The sequence below is a fragment of the Plasmodium gaboni genome, chromosome 11 (genome assembly GCF_001602025.1).
Source record: "Plasmodium gaboni strain SY75 chromosome 11, whole genome shotgun sequence".
In the NCBI taxonomy this organism is placed as follows: domain Eukaryota; phylum Apicomplexa; class Aconoidasida; order Haemosporida; family Plasmodiidae; genus Plasmodium; species Plasmodium gaboni.
Window position 1 is genome coordinate 144,813 of NC_031491.1, and position 15,382 is coordinate 160,194.

Sequence of the window (15,382 nt, forward strand, 5' to 3'; positions counted from 1 at the left end):
AAAAAAAAAACACACACACAGAGACACAAATACACTTATACATATTTTTCATTTTTTTTATGATATAATTACCAATACCAACTGGCACATCCAAAATGATAGTAATGTAAATTCCAAAATAATCCTTCTATATATTTTTTTACAATATTTTGTATTTCCTTTGGATCTTCGAGACCAAACTTATGGAGATAATAATATTTTTTATATTTCTGTTCATCCGTAAATTCACTAATATTTTCATTAATTCCCCTTTTCTTAAAATATTCAAATTCTTGAGCACTTAAAATTTTTAAAATAATTTTTAGTCGTTCTATATGTACTTTATCCTTATATGTTATATAATTCGAATATTTATAGATATAAAAGATATATGAATTCAATATTTCGTTCATAGATCCTTCATTAATATCAATGTTTGGTATGTGGGGAAGGAAATCATTGCCAACCAGAAAAGATAAAAATACAATATCATCAACTACTCTGCTTATACTGAAGACGATATTTTTTTCTTTTTTTAATTTATTTATATATGTAGCTATTTGTGTCTTAATAGAATTCCTCAATTTATATATGTCTAATATTTCAAAGTCGTTACTATTTAAGCTTTCATAATTTATATAATATTCTTTTGTATATTTATGAACCTTTGGAAGAAACGGAATTTTATATGCACCTAAAATATTGTTCATATCTTCCGAATTATTTATCTCATCATTATTTCCATTCTCAATATTATTTTCTTCATTTACAACAGATTCGTTTGTTTTACTTTTTTCATGCAGTTGCGTGTTTTCTCCTTCCTCGTTATAATTTATGTTATCATTTTGATCTTCATTAGAAGAATTATATTCATCATTAATAAAAGTGTTTTGTGTTCTTTCGATATTTTCTAACATATTATTTTGTAAATCATTACTTATTTTAAATTTATCTCTCAAAATAAAAATATTGTTCAGGTGGGTAACAAGCGACAGCATAATGAGATCTGCATCCAGTCCGTATATACAATGATTGTAATTTTTAAAGTTACTATCTCTCTTACAGTTCTAAGAAGTGAAAGTATAAAAAAAAAAATAATAAATCAATAAAAAAAAACAAATATGCACATACATACATATATATATATTTATATATTTATTCATTTTATTACCTCTCTTATGTATTTCAAAATTTTGTGTTCTCCCTCGCCAGCTACGTCCGAACCAGAAAAAATAACATCAAATTCGAAAACTTTTTTTTTCTTCAAAATTTTGAACCATTTATTTAATGACAAATTAATTTTATACATAAAATCTGTTCCAGTTGTTATACAATTAGGGTTAAACAAATGAGACGTATTATCATTATCATTATCATTAATTTTGAATATACTAAGAAATCTCCTCTTTCTTTGTTGATTCATTTTTGCCTTTGGTGACACTCCATCTACACCTATATATATCAGTTTCTTTGGTTTTATCAAATAAAATAAATTTTTTAAATATTGTAAAATATTTGAAAATAATTCATGTTCATCATATATAGGTAACTTCTCTTTATTGGCATGAGTACAATGATGTATAACACCATTCATATCAATATAAAATATATCAACTGATTTTTGTTTCTCATTATTTATTAATTCTTCTCTCACTGTTGGGTAATAAGAAGTTAGCCATTTATACATCCTAGGAATTCCATATAATACATTTTGTTGACGTTTCCTTTTATTATATAAATTATATGATTTTATAAATTTATATTTATTCAAACTAATACAATATGCCATAACATTTATTAAACACAATACCCATACTGATATAAAAACAATCATTCTTTTCTATATCTTCTTACCTATTTTTCGTTTTTCTTATCCATACATAATATTTTGCAGATTCCTAATTATTTATAACAATTTTATAGCATTTTTTCAAATTATACATGGGAACAAAAAAAAAAAAAAAAAAAAAGGTAAAAATAAAATAAAATGAAAATATATAAATATAATAACAGATAATAGAGAAATAAACAAATTGATTAATCAACAGTTAGTATTAGCTTCATATATTTTAATAAATAAAAAAAAAAAAATATATATAAATATATATATATATATATATATATCTAACATATTTTTTTTTTTTTTTTCTTTTTTTTTTTTTGCATGACTTGTTCATAATTTTTTTCCAAAATATATTTTAAAATATTAAAGAAAAAAAAAAATATATATATAAGAAACAGAACTACTACATAAAAATGGAATGTTAAAATTACCTATTAAATGTTCTTATTATTTTCCTTTTATTTTTAATGCACATATTAATATGAATTGTAATTTATGACCTTTATCATTTTTAATTGTTATACTTTTTATTTATATGATTTATATGTTTATAATTCAAATAAAAATGACATATCCATTGAATAATAAAACAATAAGAAAAAAAAAAAAAAAAACATAAAAAAGTAATAATATTTATAAATATGGGATATTAAGAGACTTAAAAAAAAAAAAAAAAGAAGAATAACACATTGGAGACTTTTTTTTTTTTTTTTCTTATTTTTTTTTCTATATTATATATTAATGTGTAGGTGTTATATATTAAATATATAATATATTATAATATCATTAAAATGAAAAGAATAAACTATTTTTGACTTGCTACATGGATAAGATATAAATATCTAGATACCCTAATACTTTAAATATATATATATATATATATATATATTTATATTTATTTCTTTGTAATGTTTTATAAAGATCGAATTACTTATATAATTTTAAAAAAAATTTAAAATGTTATAATGTAATAATATTTTATATAATGAAATCATCAAGTAAAGATTTGTGTAAATATTTTTGTAGAAAATGTCAGAACTTTATATATTATAATGAAGCATGTGAATTAATATATAAGAAAATATATCCAGATTATTATAAAGTATATTATAATAAATATGAATTTGACAAGAAAACCGAAGGAAAGAAAGAAGTTAATCAGAAACAGTATGATAATTTATATAGACAGTTATATAATAATGGTTTATGTGGAGTTAATAAACAAAGGAATGATTTTTTAAATAAAGATAATATAAATAATATTCTTCTTTTTCTTAATAAAGGGAGTATTCAGTGTAATAAATGTAATAATATACATATGTGGTATATGAAATGAGAACAAATAAAAATACAAATCGTAAACATGTAAAATTATAGTATTATAAATATATTATAATATTAATAAAAATTAATGATCTTACATACACCTTTGTGTAAGTTCATTTAAGGGTTAATAATAAGACAAATTACAAAAAAATTAAAAAAAAAAAAAAATAAATTAAAAAGTAAACACAAAAAAAAAAGAATAAATAAATAAATAAATATTAATATATATATATATTTTTTTTATTTATTAATTTATTTACAATTTAATTCGTATTTCATAGTGTTCACATATAACAAAGGAAAGCACTATTAAAAATATACATATTAAATATATAATATGCATTATCTTTTTTAATTAGTAACCTTTAAATTTTGAATACTTAAGGTTATTTTTTTTTTTTCCATGTCTAATATTTTTTCTTCCTCAATTTTTTTTATGCATATTTGCACAAACTCCTAAAAAAAAAATAAAAGTATATATAAAAAAAAATAAAAGTATATATAAAAAAAAAAAAAAAAAATATATATATATATAAAAATATATATATATATATATAAATATATATACATGTGATATATTTATTTATACTTATAACATTTTGTTGTTCCTACCCGTATGATATTTTTTGTAAAGTCGTCTAGGACATATATGTTACTTATTAAAGAATAAGTATCAATTATATAATATATATTATTAAAAGAATGTAAGAATTTTTTAACAACCATATTATATTGGAATATAAGTTTTTCCACTTGTTGAAAATTTATAGATTTTGCTTTGTTTATTTGTACTTTTTGATTTAATAAAATAAAGAAGCTATATATTAATTTTATTAAATCGATAATCTCCATTCTATTTTTTTTACTTGCATTACTTACATAATGATTATCATTTATAAAAGATTTGTCGTTATATTTTTTTTCATTAAGAATTAATTTTGTATATTCATTTATTTTCATCAATAATTTATTTAAAAATTCGTTTGATAAATGTATCCTCTCATTTTTAAATATTAAAAACTTATCTTTCTTTACAACAGTTCCTTTCTTCTTCCTATTGGTTGTCTTATTATCATCACTCAATATATTAGTATTATTTGTGATCGAAAATGTTGATGGACTATTTTCAACGTCATCATTTCTAATATCATCATGCTTATCAATATTTTCATCTATCTCATTCAGAGGTTTGATTGGATTACTTATCTCCTCATCTTTTATATAATCTAAATTGTATAAATAATCCAAATCATCAACACATAATGAAATGTTTGATTTTAAAAAATTATAAAATAAATCTTCCTCACTTTTATTTTCTTCATTATCAATATTGTTCTTTTTAAACCCTAATTTTTCTGTTTCGTTAGGTAAATTTATTTCATCTAATACATTTGATTCATATGATTCATTTGATGCATCTGATTTGTCCATTACATTTGATACATCTTTTTTTTCTAATACATTTGTTTCATCTGATGTATTTAATTTTTCCTCACATTTCAATAAAACATTTTGCTGTCTTGTTTGTTTCTCTCCTCGATATACAGTATTACTTATTTCGTTTTTATTTATACTACTTAAAGAATACAACACATAAGAGAGCTCCTTCAATGAAAAGATATCAATAATATCGACATTATTATATATAACATCATATAAGAAATAGAATCCTTTTTTAATTTTCCTAGTATAAGTATTTATATATATACTTATTGTCATAGAATCTATCACATTCTTAAAGTAGTTCATATTATGTTTAAAAAAAGAAATATCATCGTTATATTTATTATGAGAATTTTTATTACTATAATTTAAATATGAACTTTTTCTTTCTTGTTGATCTCCTAATTTATATTGTAAGAAAAATTTCATATGTAAAGAAAAATATATAGAAAACAAATAAGAAAATTTTAAATAATACTTTTTCTTTAGAATATTTTTATTAAGTGAAGAAAGTGCCCATAACGCAGAACCTAAGTTATCATATTTAAATTCGTTTATAGATATATTATTTTTTTTATTATGTACTACATTATTTTTCTCATTTGTATAATTATTAGGATAATAATTTTCCACATTATTATTATTATTATTATTATTATTATTATTATTGTTGTTATTATTATTGTTGTTGTTTGTGTGGATATTTTGATTTGTATATATTATATCTTCACTTGTATGATTCATGTCATGTTTATATTTTTCCTTGTTGTCATTTTTTACTGTAGAATTATTTAAAATATAGGATTTTTCTTTTTGATAAACATACTGTGGAAATTGTATAGTATTTAAGAATTCGTCAAATTTATTGAAAATATTTTTATGTATATGTTTAAATTTTGTCAGGAGATAAACTAATTGACATACATTTGCTAGTTTCCAATTTAAAAATGTCCCTTCAGCAATGTAACATAAATTTATGATCAATTCGTTTATATAATCATTCATAAATTTATTACTATTGATATTATTATTATTGTTGTTGGTCTTCTCACTACAACTAATAGTACTATCACTACAACTAATAGTACTACCACTACTACCACTACTACCACTACTACCACTACTACCATTACTACCACTAATATCAACTTCATTGTTGTTATAACTATTTATATCTTTTCTATCATTTTGCAGGTTATAATAATTTAATAATCCCTGTAAGAAGTGTATTATATCGTTGGATGTAAAGTAATTAAATTTGGTTATATTAATATATTGAATAGATAAATAAAAAATTCTATTTAATTTATTTTTATCTATTAAATAAATATTTCTTCCTAAATAATTAATAAATATAGATAATTGTTTAGGCATAATAATATTTCTAAATTCAATATTTTTATTTTTTTTATAAAAGGTTTTTGTTTCTTCATCATATAATGATTCAATATATTTGTCTTTTATTATATATATATCATTCATTATTATATATATTGGCAAATCCCCTTTTTTCTTATTATATATATTTTCAAATATTTTTAAAGAGTATTCTAAACTCTTCTCAACATTGTCTATTAATTTTCTTTTCATGTCATTACTATATTGTTTTGTAAATTTACTAAGGGCTAAAACATCTAAACATACATCTGACTGATTCATTTTGATATTATCAAAATTTATATTATTTTTATCATTATATGTATCATTATATGTATCACTATTTGTATCATTTTTATAATTTTCGTTTTTTTCTTCTTCACCCTTGTCATATAATTTTAAACCATTTTTTTTACTTTCATACGATTTATCAACTATAACATCTTCCTTATAAACATTATTAATATTTACATCCATATCATATTCTTCACATTTATTTTGTTCACTTAATATTTTTTTTTCTTTATTTATATTTTCATTATTATATAATGAATTATCTACATATAATTCGTCTCCATTATTTAATATATCATCATCCTTATTTTTTTCTTTTTTATTTTTCGTCTTTTCTTCAGATTCCATATAATTTTCATTCATCATCTCCTCATCATTATCGGATAAAACACATTGCTGCACATTATTAGTCACATTATCATATTGACTTTTATCATGATTATTATGGTTTATATATTTATTCATATTATAATCATTCATTTGTATATTGATCATTTCTTCATTTCTTTTATTTTTTCGTCGTCCTTCTTCTATGTATTCTAAATATTGATCCTTATTTTTATCTACATAATAATTATTAGGAAATTGAAATAAAAATATATTTTTATTTAACCATTCATAAATATACTTATCTTTCAAATCCAGTTTTATAAGAGAAACTAAAGAACTTTTTAAACAGTTATAAATGAAGACTATTTCGTTTTTAAATTTGAATCGTATATCATGATTTATATTCATATTATTTATATCTTCATATTGTTGATTATATGTACTAGAAAAATTCACATTATTATTATTAAAATCATTTGTCGTAATATCTTTTATATGACCATTATCATTAATATTATATGTGTCCTTAACATTCCTTCTTATATCTTCCTTTTGAATAATAAACTGAGAATTATTATTATTATTATTATTATTATTATTAATATTATTAATATTATTAATATTATTTATATTATTTTTGTGTATAATATTTTTAGATGTGTCCATTTTATTATTCTTACTATATTTTGTTGTGTCTCCTTTTGGTTTTATATTTTTATACCCATATATAATATAAACAAAATATTCAATATATTTGATCAAAACCTTATTACATGCTAATACAAAATTTTTTAAAATTGATGCGTTTAAATATTTGTAATTATTATGTAAATGTATATTATAAATATTTTGATTTTTTAAAGGATAGTATATTTTTGATATACATTTTATAAGTTTATATATTTTACTCAATGTTTTAATTCTAAATAAATCCTTATTTTTATTATAATGTAATAACGTTTCTTCATAATCTTCAACTCTTTGTGTAAGAGGTGGTAAGATGGTTTTCTTTATTTTGTCAAAAGAAAATAAACTTAATAATACATCATTTTTTAATATTAAATATAATATTTTGTTTAAAAGTAATATACTATTATTTAACATTAAAGTTTGAGATTCAAATATAATAAATGGAATATATATATAATATTTTTCTTTTAAATAATTTATATTCTTATATAATTTTTTATATAAATAATTAAAAACATCTAAGATATTTACAATATCTTCTCCACTTAATTTAAACTTTTTCATCATATAAAATATTTGATAGTTAGTATAAGAACTATTATTATATATATTATCATAACATATATTCTCTTCATCTTTTTTATTCTCATTCAATATTAATTCTTTATCTATCAATCTTATATTTTTTAATTTATTATAATTTTCATTCTTATTTTTATCCATTAATAAAGTATCCTCTCCATTATTCATAAATTCATTCCATGGTTTTAACTCACTTTTATTTTCTTTATTTAAATTATTTGATATTCTTTTTTTTAATTTTATATAATAATTATCAAAGGATATATTAAAATATAATAACTTACATATACTCCAAACAGCCCATAAAGATTCGTCAATAGATAAATTATATTTTAATTTATTTAAATTATTTATTATTAATGATAAAAATATATTAAAGTTCTCAATCACATTTATTATCATCTCATTATGTTTAGTATTCTCATTATTTATATTATGTCCTATAGAAGTTGAATTCTTGAATGATTTCATCAATATAATACTTACAGCCCATAATATTGATGTTACTTCATATGAACAAAACTTATACATATTATTTATTAATATTTTTAAACACTTATTTATTATTGAATAGGTTATCTTATATTCTTTCAATGTCTTATTCTCTTTCTCATAATATTCATTTCGGACCAATATATGATCTGCACATATTTTTATCTTCAAATATTTCTTACTTAAGCTTATAGAAAATTTGTGAAGCCAATTCTCTATGCACGTATGGTCAAAATCGTCGCTATTTAAAACGTCAAAGAAATTGTCGAAATTTTTTTCTTTCCACGATTGGTAAATAATGTTTAATAATTTTAAGGACCTACAAAAAAAAATATATATATATAAATAAATATATAAATAAAAATGTATACATATATATATAAATAAATATATAAATATAAATATATATATATATATATAAATAAATATATAAATATAAATATAAATATATATATATATATATATATATATATATATATATATATATTCTTAATTTTAATATTACCTTCCTTGAGATGGTAAAAATGAATAATCTCTCATATTCGTATTTTGTATATCAACAACACGTGAAGTTGTACTCTTCCTTTTTTTGTTATAACTTTTTCTCTTTCCTATTTTATTTAATATCAGACTTTTATTTCTTATATTATTCTTTTTTTCAAATCTTTCCTTAACGTTAATATTTTCCACCATCTTGTTATTTTCTACGACCTTTTTATTTTCTACCATTTTGTTCTTTTCTACGACCTTTTTATTTTCTACCATCTTTTTATTTTCTGCCCCCTTTTTATTCTCCACCATTTTGTTATTTTCCACTACCTTTTGGCTCATTAAATTTTGTAAACCTTCACTTTTCGTACAATCAATAATATCCTTACACCCTTCTATAATAACATTTGTATAATTTGGATTACCCTCCTCATATTTATTACTATCCTTTTCTAATATATCTACACTTTTAATTGTACCATATTCAACAAATATTGTGAATGGATAATTTTTATCTTTACGATTTCTCTGTCCTCTTTTTAAATATAAAAAATTACCCTTCTCTTCAAATTTACTCACTTTATAATGCTTACGCAAATATAAATCCTTTAAACATTTATTACTTGGAACAAATAATAAAGGCACTTCTTTTCTTCTACATCTTATTTTCTTATCTTTATTGAACATAGAAATTGTATTAGGAGAACCAAATCGTCCTTTAAATATTTCTAATTTTAATGCTATGATATTTTTTATATCTACCAGTACAAAAAATAAAATTATAAATTGAATACTTAAAAACATTTTCTTTTCTTTTCTTTTTCTCCCATTATTAATTTTTTCTTTTTTTTTTTTTTTTTTTTTTTTTCAATAAAACTACATAACTATATAAATGAATCTATAATAATATATATCCTAAGATAATCTCATTTTCTTTTTTCTAAATAATAAAATTATACACAGAAACAAAAAAAAAAAAAAAAAAAATAATAAATAAATAAATAAATAAATAAATAAATGAATATAATAAATAATAAATCATAAATATATAAGAGAATTAAATTACAAAAAATAAGAGACCCTTAAAAAATTAAAAATGAAAAAATAATAAAAATATAATTATAAATAAATAAATAAATAAATAAATAAATAAATAAATAAATAAATATATATTATATATAATATTATTATATGTATAATTATATAAATATATTTTATATCATCTTAGGTGTATTTTTATATAGGGGGAACAAAAAAAAAAAAAAAAAAAAATTAATCCTATATTTTATAAATCCAATATTATAATGTACATCTGTACAATACATATTATACAAACCTAAGTGAAATGATATCACATTATTTTTTAAAATTGAAAAAATATATGCAAACATACATATATATTTGTATATATTTAAAAAAAATAATAAATAAAATTAACTTATTAGTAATAAGTCCTACATCTGTTTTTTTTCTTTTTTTTTTTGTTATAATTTAATAAGATTATATTTAAATATATATTATCTAATTTAATAGTTTCTATATTTCTTTTAGAAAAAGAAAAATATATATGTATATATATTAATAAAAGTACATATTTTTCATATATATATATCTACCCATACTTGTGTGTTACATGGATTTATATTAAAAAAACCAAATTTCGTAGATTTTATTTATTATTTTTTTTTTTTATTTAGTTGTTGTCTCCTTTTTTAGAAAGGAACAATATAACTGAAAAATAACAAATCTGATAAATATGAAAAAATATCAAAAAATATGACAAATATTATACAAACATGACAAAATATTACAAATATGACATATATAACAAATATAATAATGAACTAACAAAAAAAAAAATAATATGATAAAATGATTAATCACATTAAGAAATATATAAACGTAATATAATTTTTTTTATATTGTGAAACATAATGAGAAATAAATATTTTCTATTACATAGTTATAATTATTATTTTAATAATAATAACTTAAAAAAACCTCTTTTCCTTTTACAACAAGCCAAATGTTTAAGAACCAAAAAAAAAAAAAACTGGGAATTACCTGAACGTACAGGAATATTTTCCCAAGGAGAAAAAAAAAAAAATGAACAATTGGCTAGCCAAACATATGAAAAATATTCCTTTGATATGGATAATAAAGAAATGAACAACCAAAATAACAAAAACAACATAAACAACATAAACAATAATAATAATTGTTATAATCATAAAACTAATTATAACAATTTTATTACAAACAAAGAAATGAAACAAAATTATAATCATACAAGTAATGATAAAAATACATATAATGTTACAAATAACAATAATCTGAAACATAAATATGAAGAAATGAAAAAAAAATTATATAAAAAATACAATTATCATGAAATTGAAAGTGATCCACACAATATTTATAAATATGATGATAATTATGAAAATATAAATGAATTAAATATTCATAAAATGTTATTATTGGGTTTACAAAATATACATATAAATGAATTAAATAAAATGCAAATAAATAGCTTTTTAACAATTCAACAAGGAAAAGATACCATAATAAATTATCCTGACGGGTCAGGTAAAACTATTGCATATTTATTACCTATATTAAATAATCTTTATTTCTTACATGATTATTTAGAACAAATAATATTAGACAGTTACAATGAAAAAGAAAGTGGTGCATCTAATAAAAATCTTATAGAAAAAAATTACAAATTTAATAATAATTTTAATCTAAATAATGAAATAAATAATTATTTATTGAAATATAGTCATTATAAAAATAATGTATTTTTTAAAGATAATACTTTAGATATATCAAATAAACTCAAAAATAAAAAATTTGATTTATTACCTTCGTCCTTTGATGAAACATATAAAAATAAATATATACAACGAATAGGAGGTAGGAAAAGTAAATGCAGAAAAAAAAATAAATTAGATCATTTTAATGGCACATCTCTTACTATGGATAATAATAAAAACGAATTGGTAATAAATAATATAAGTATAATGAATAAATTAATTGAAATAATAAAAATAAATAATATAAAATTGAGTAACTTGAATAGTGATTACACCAATGAAGAGGAATTAAAAAAATTAGACAATATAATAAAATATAACATAATAAATGGAAGTAACAATGTATATAAAAATAAAAATGATGAAAATAAATGTGTAAAGGATAATTATAATGAGGAGTCTATTTATAGATATTTAACTTTAAACCCTTTACAAATAAACAAAACCGTTGTTATATTAACTATTAATAAAGATAACATAAGTCAAATTATTAATGTTATAAAAAAGTTAGATATATTAAAAAGAATTAATATACAAACCTTAAATGATGTACCTTACAGTGATCATAGTAATAATAATGACCATATGACAGATGAACAAATTGGTGATGATATATATAATATGCATAATACACACACGCAAACACACAAAAGAGATAATAAATATAAAAGAGCATCAAATAATATTCATGATGAGAATGTAGATAACGATTATTATGTAAAGAATAATATAAAAGAAGAAAATTATAATTTAGAAAATTTAGAGGTATCAAAAGTTACACATATAGATAATCCAGTATTGTGTAACGATGAAATAATGTGGACATATGCAGATATTTTAATCACAACTCCAGATATATTTTTAAACAGTTATAAAAATAATAATAAAATATCCAATAAAATAATACCATCGATTATAATATTTGATGAGATAGATATGTTGTTTCAAAACAATGCTTATAGAAATACAATGATGAATATATTCCAGATTATTAAAAAAAGACCAGAAATATATAACCCACATATTGATATAAGTAATCATAACATAGATATTATAAATGAATCCATAGATAATGCTCTAATTGATAAAAAAGGTAATGTTAATGAATATGAAGAGTATATGTCAAAAAATATAGATACACATAATAATAATAGTAATGATGATACTTGTTATGATAATTATAATAATAAATATGTAAGAAATGTAAAGAATGACACATGTGATGTCGATTTAAGTAATAACATTACAAATACATGTGATAATATAAATACTTTTTATAAAAACAAAAACTATAATAAAAGAGACAAAAAAGATAAAAAAGAGGACGCAGCATTACCACTTATACAACTAATATATGTATCTTCCACCTTACCTTCTGTTGGACCAACCACCGCGGGGAGTATGTTAACAGAACGTTTTAATAATATCATCGAAATTGTAAGTAAAGATAATTATAAAATACCCAATAATATTCAAACACAGTGGATAGAATTAAATAAAGAAAAAATGATAAACTTGTATTTATATGATGATAGAGAAGTTGAAGATAATTTAAAAGATGATGAAGAAGGAAAAGAAAAAAATGAAAATAAAAATAATTCTGTAGATTTAAAAGATGTTTCTTTATCTAACAAAATTAATAAATTTGAGAAATCGTCTTTTGAGCATCGATTGGATATATTAATATATATTCTTAAAAAATATCACGAGAGAACTATAATGTATGATATGAAAAGTTATAATGATAAGTGTGATAAGTATGATGATAATAACCAATGTGGTGACAAAACATCTAGTATTAAATATTTTAATAAAAAAAAATTTAAATTGATTCACAAATATCCAATACACAAAACCATAATTTTTGTAAATAGTATAAAAGATTGTATTAAAATATATAATTTTTTAAAAAAACATAATTGGCCTGTTTTTTCTTTTCATAAAAATTTATCTTTAAATTCAAGAATACAAAATTTACATTCATTTTCTTATACACATACAGCAATATTAATAACAACCGATTTGATAAGTAGAGGTATCAATATAAAAGGTGTAGATCATATAATTAATTTTCATTTCCCTTTAGATGTAATTACATATATTCATAGATTAGAAAAAATAAACAGTTTAAATAATAATACCATAGAAAATTATCATAATAAAAATATAAGTACATCTACATTAGATATGAAAAAAAGAAATGACGAAAAAAAACAAGCTGAAAAACAAATATATTTAGTAACGAATTTCATTTCTACTTCAAATTATCTTTTGGCTGATTCCATAAGAAATTATGAATATTCAAATACAAGTTTGTTATCATTATTTTCTAGAAAAAAATCTTTTAAGATGAAAAATAAAAGGAAGATGAATGAAAATACATCTAATAGATACATAAATATGGAAAAATTAAAAGAAATTGAACTTGATATAAATGATAAGAAGCTCATTAGTTTGTTTGATGTAGAAGACGAAAGGGATAAGGTGGAAAATAATTCGTTATCAGATAGGAGTAATAAAAATAATTCTTATGTGAAGGCTCCTTTTACTGTATTTACATTAGAAGATGATACTGATGATGAGGATGAAAATGTAAGTGAATATAAAAATGATAAATATAATGATGATATTAGATCGAATGGGTTATATGACAAGTACAATATATGGGATAAAAAAGAAAAAAATAAAAGTAATAATGATATTATTAATAATAATAGTAATAATATTTATATAGATTCTACAAATAATTATCCAAGTGATAATTTAATTCATTTTAAGGAAACAAAAAAAGAAAGCATTCAAAGAAATTACAATATTCCAAAGAAGAATAATTTGAATATTCCATCATGGAATGATGTTCAATTTGATCACAAAAAATATATTATAGAAAGGTTTAAACAGAAAGAATGTTATTTAATGAATCAGGTAAAAAGAGGAAAACTCATATTAAATAATTTTGAATCTAATAATGATGAGGATGAGCTTTTATTTTGATTAATTAAAACGAGATATTTAAAAAAAAAAAATATATATAAATATATATATATAAATATATATATATGACAAAAAAAAAAAAAAAAAAAAAAATTAAAATGATACATGTATATATTAATATATTTGTAAAAATTTTCATATTTTCATATTTTCATATTTTATTATTTTACTTATTATTTTTTATTATTATTATTTTATTTTTTTATGTGTTTAATATAACTGCTTCTACATCTATCAATTCATTTACAAGATATACCTTTCCATATTCCAAAATGGTTTCATATAACTGGTTTAATACATCATCATTCGATATAGTATTTGAATTCCCTACAATAACAAGATGTCTCTTTGCTCTTGTTACTGCTACATTTAATCTTCTATAATCTTTTAAGAAACCTATATTTTTAAAATAATTTGAACACACTAATGAAAAGACTACAATTTCTTTTTCTCTACCTTGAAAAGAATCCACTGTTGATATTTCAATATTTTTATATGTACTTAAATAATTTGGATCATTATATATATTATCATAAAAAATATTTCTTAATACATTAGTTTGTTTAGAATATGGTGTAATAATACATATATTGTTACTATTAATATTATCTATTTTAATCATTTTTTCTATTATTTTATATATAACATATGCTTCACCTTTATTACTCCTCGATTTATTATTTAAGTTTATAATATCATCTACATCTATCTTTATCATATTTATTAA

At 19.3% G+C, this 15,382-nt stretch overlaps 5 protein-coding genes across 5 annotated transcripts in view; 2 read left to right on the top strand and 3 right to left on the bottom strand.

The window, feature by feature from the left end:
- The window catches only part of PGSY75_1106300 (putative exonuclease), a gene marked incomplete at both ends in the record, with an annotated part of 2,714 nt that extends 901 nt beyond the window's left edge, over positions 1-1,813 (bottom strand). The window contains 2 exons of the mRNA XM_018786188.1: positions 73-1,046; positions 1,151-1,813. Of these exons, the coding sequence (XP_018640983.1) occupies positions 73-1,046; positions 1,151-1,813 (1,637 nt within the window). The remainder of the gene's footprint in view (positions 1-72; positions 1,047-1,150) is intronic.
- Positions 1,814-2,807: 994 nt separating this feature from the next.
- PGSY75_1106400 (hypothetical protein) lies at positions 2,808-3,158 on the top strand (the record flags this gene model as incomplete). Its single annotated transcript, XM_018786189.1, has 1 exon — positions 2,808-3,158. One exon carries the CDS (start codon positions 2,808-2,810, stop codon positions 3,156-3,158), a length of 351 nt encoding a protein of 116 aa, XP_018640984.1.
- Positions 3,159-3,499: 341 nt separating this feature from the next.
- PGSY75_1106500 (hypothetical protein) lies at positions 3,500-9,649 on the bottom strand (the record flags this gene model as incomplete). The annotated part of the gene is made up of 3 exons (XM_018786190.1): positions 3,500-3,604; positions 3,761-8,675; positions 8,862-9,649. 3 exons carry the CDS (start codon positions 9,647-9,649, stop codon positions 3,500-3,502), a joined length of 5,808 nt encoding a protein of 1,935 aa, XP_018640985.1.
- A 1,130-nt stretch (positions 9,650-10,779) lies between these two features.
- PGSY75_1106600 (putative DEAD/DEAH box helicase) lies at positions 10,780-14,655 on the top strand (the record flags this gene model as incomplete). The annotated part of the gene is made up of 1 exon (XM_018786191.1): positions 10,780-14,655. One exon carries the CDS (start codon positions 10,780-10,782, stop codon positions 14,653-14,655), a length of 3,876 nt encoding a protein of 1,291 aa, XP_018640986.1.
- Positions 14,656-14,857: 202 nt separating this feature from the next.
- PGSY75_1106700 (putative dna2/nam7 helicase family member) overlaps positions 14,858-15,382 on the bottom strand; it is a gene marked incomplete at both ends in the record, with an annotated part of 3,366 nt that continues 2,841 nt past the window's right edge. Inside the window, one exon of the mRNA XM_018786192.1 lies at positions 14,858-15,382. This exon is cut by the window's right edge and continues 2,841 nt beyond it. Coding sequence (XP_018640987.1) covers positions 14,858-15,382 — 525 coding nt within the window.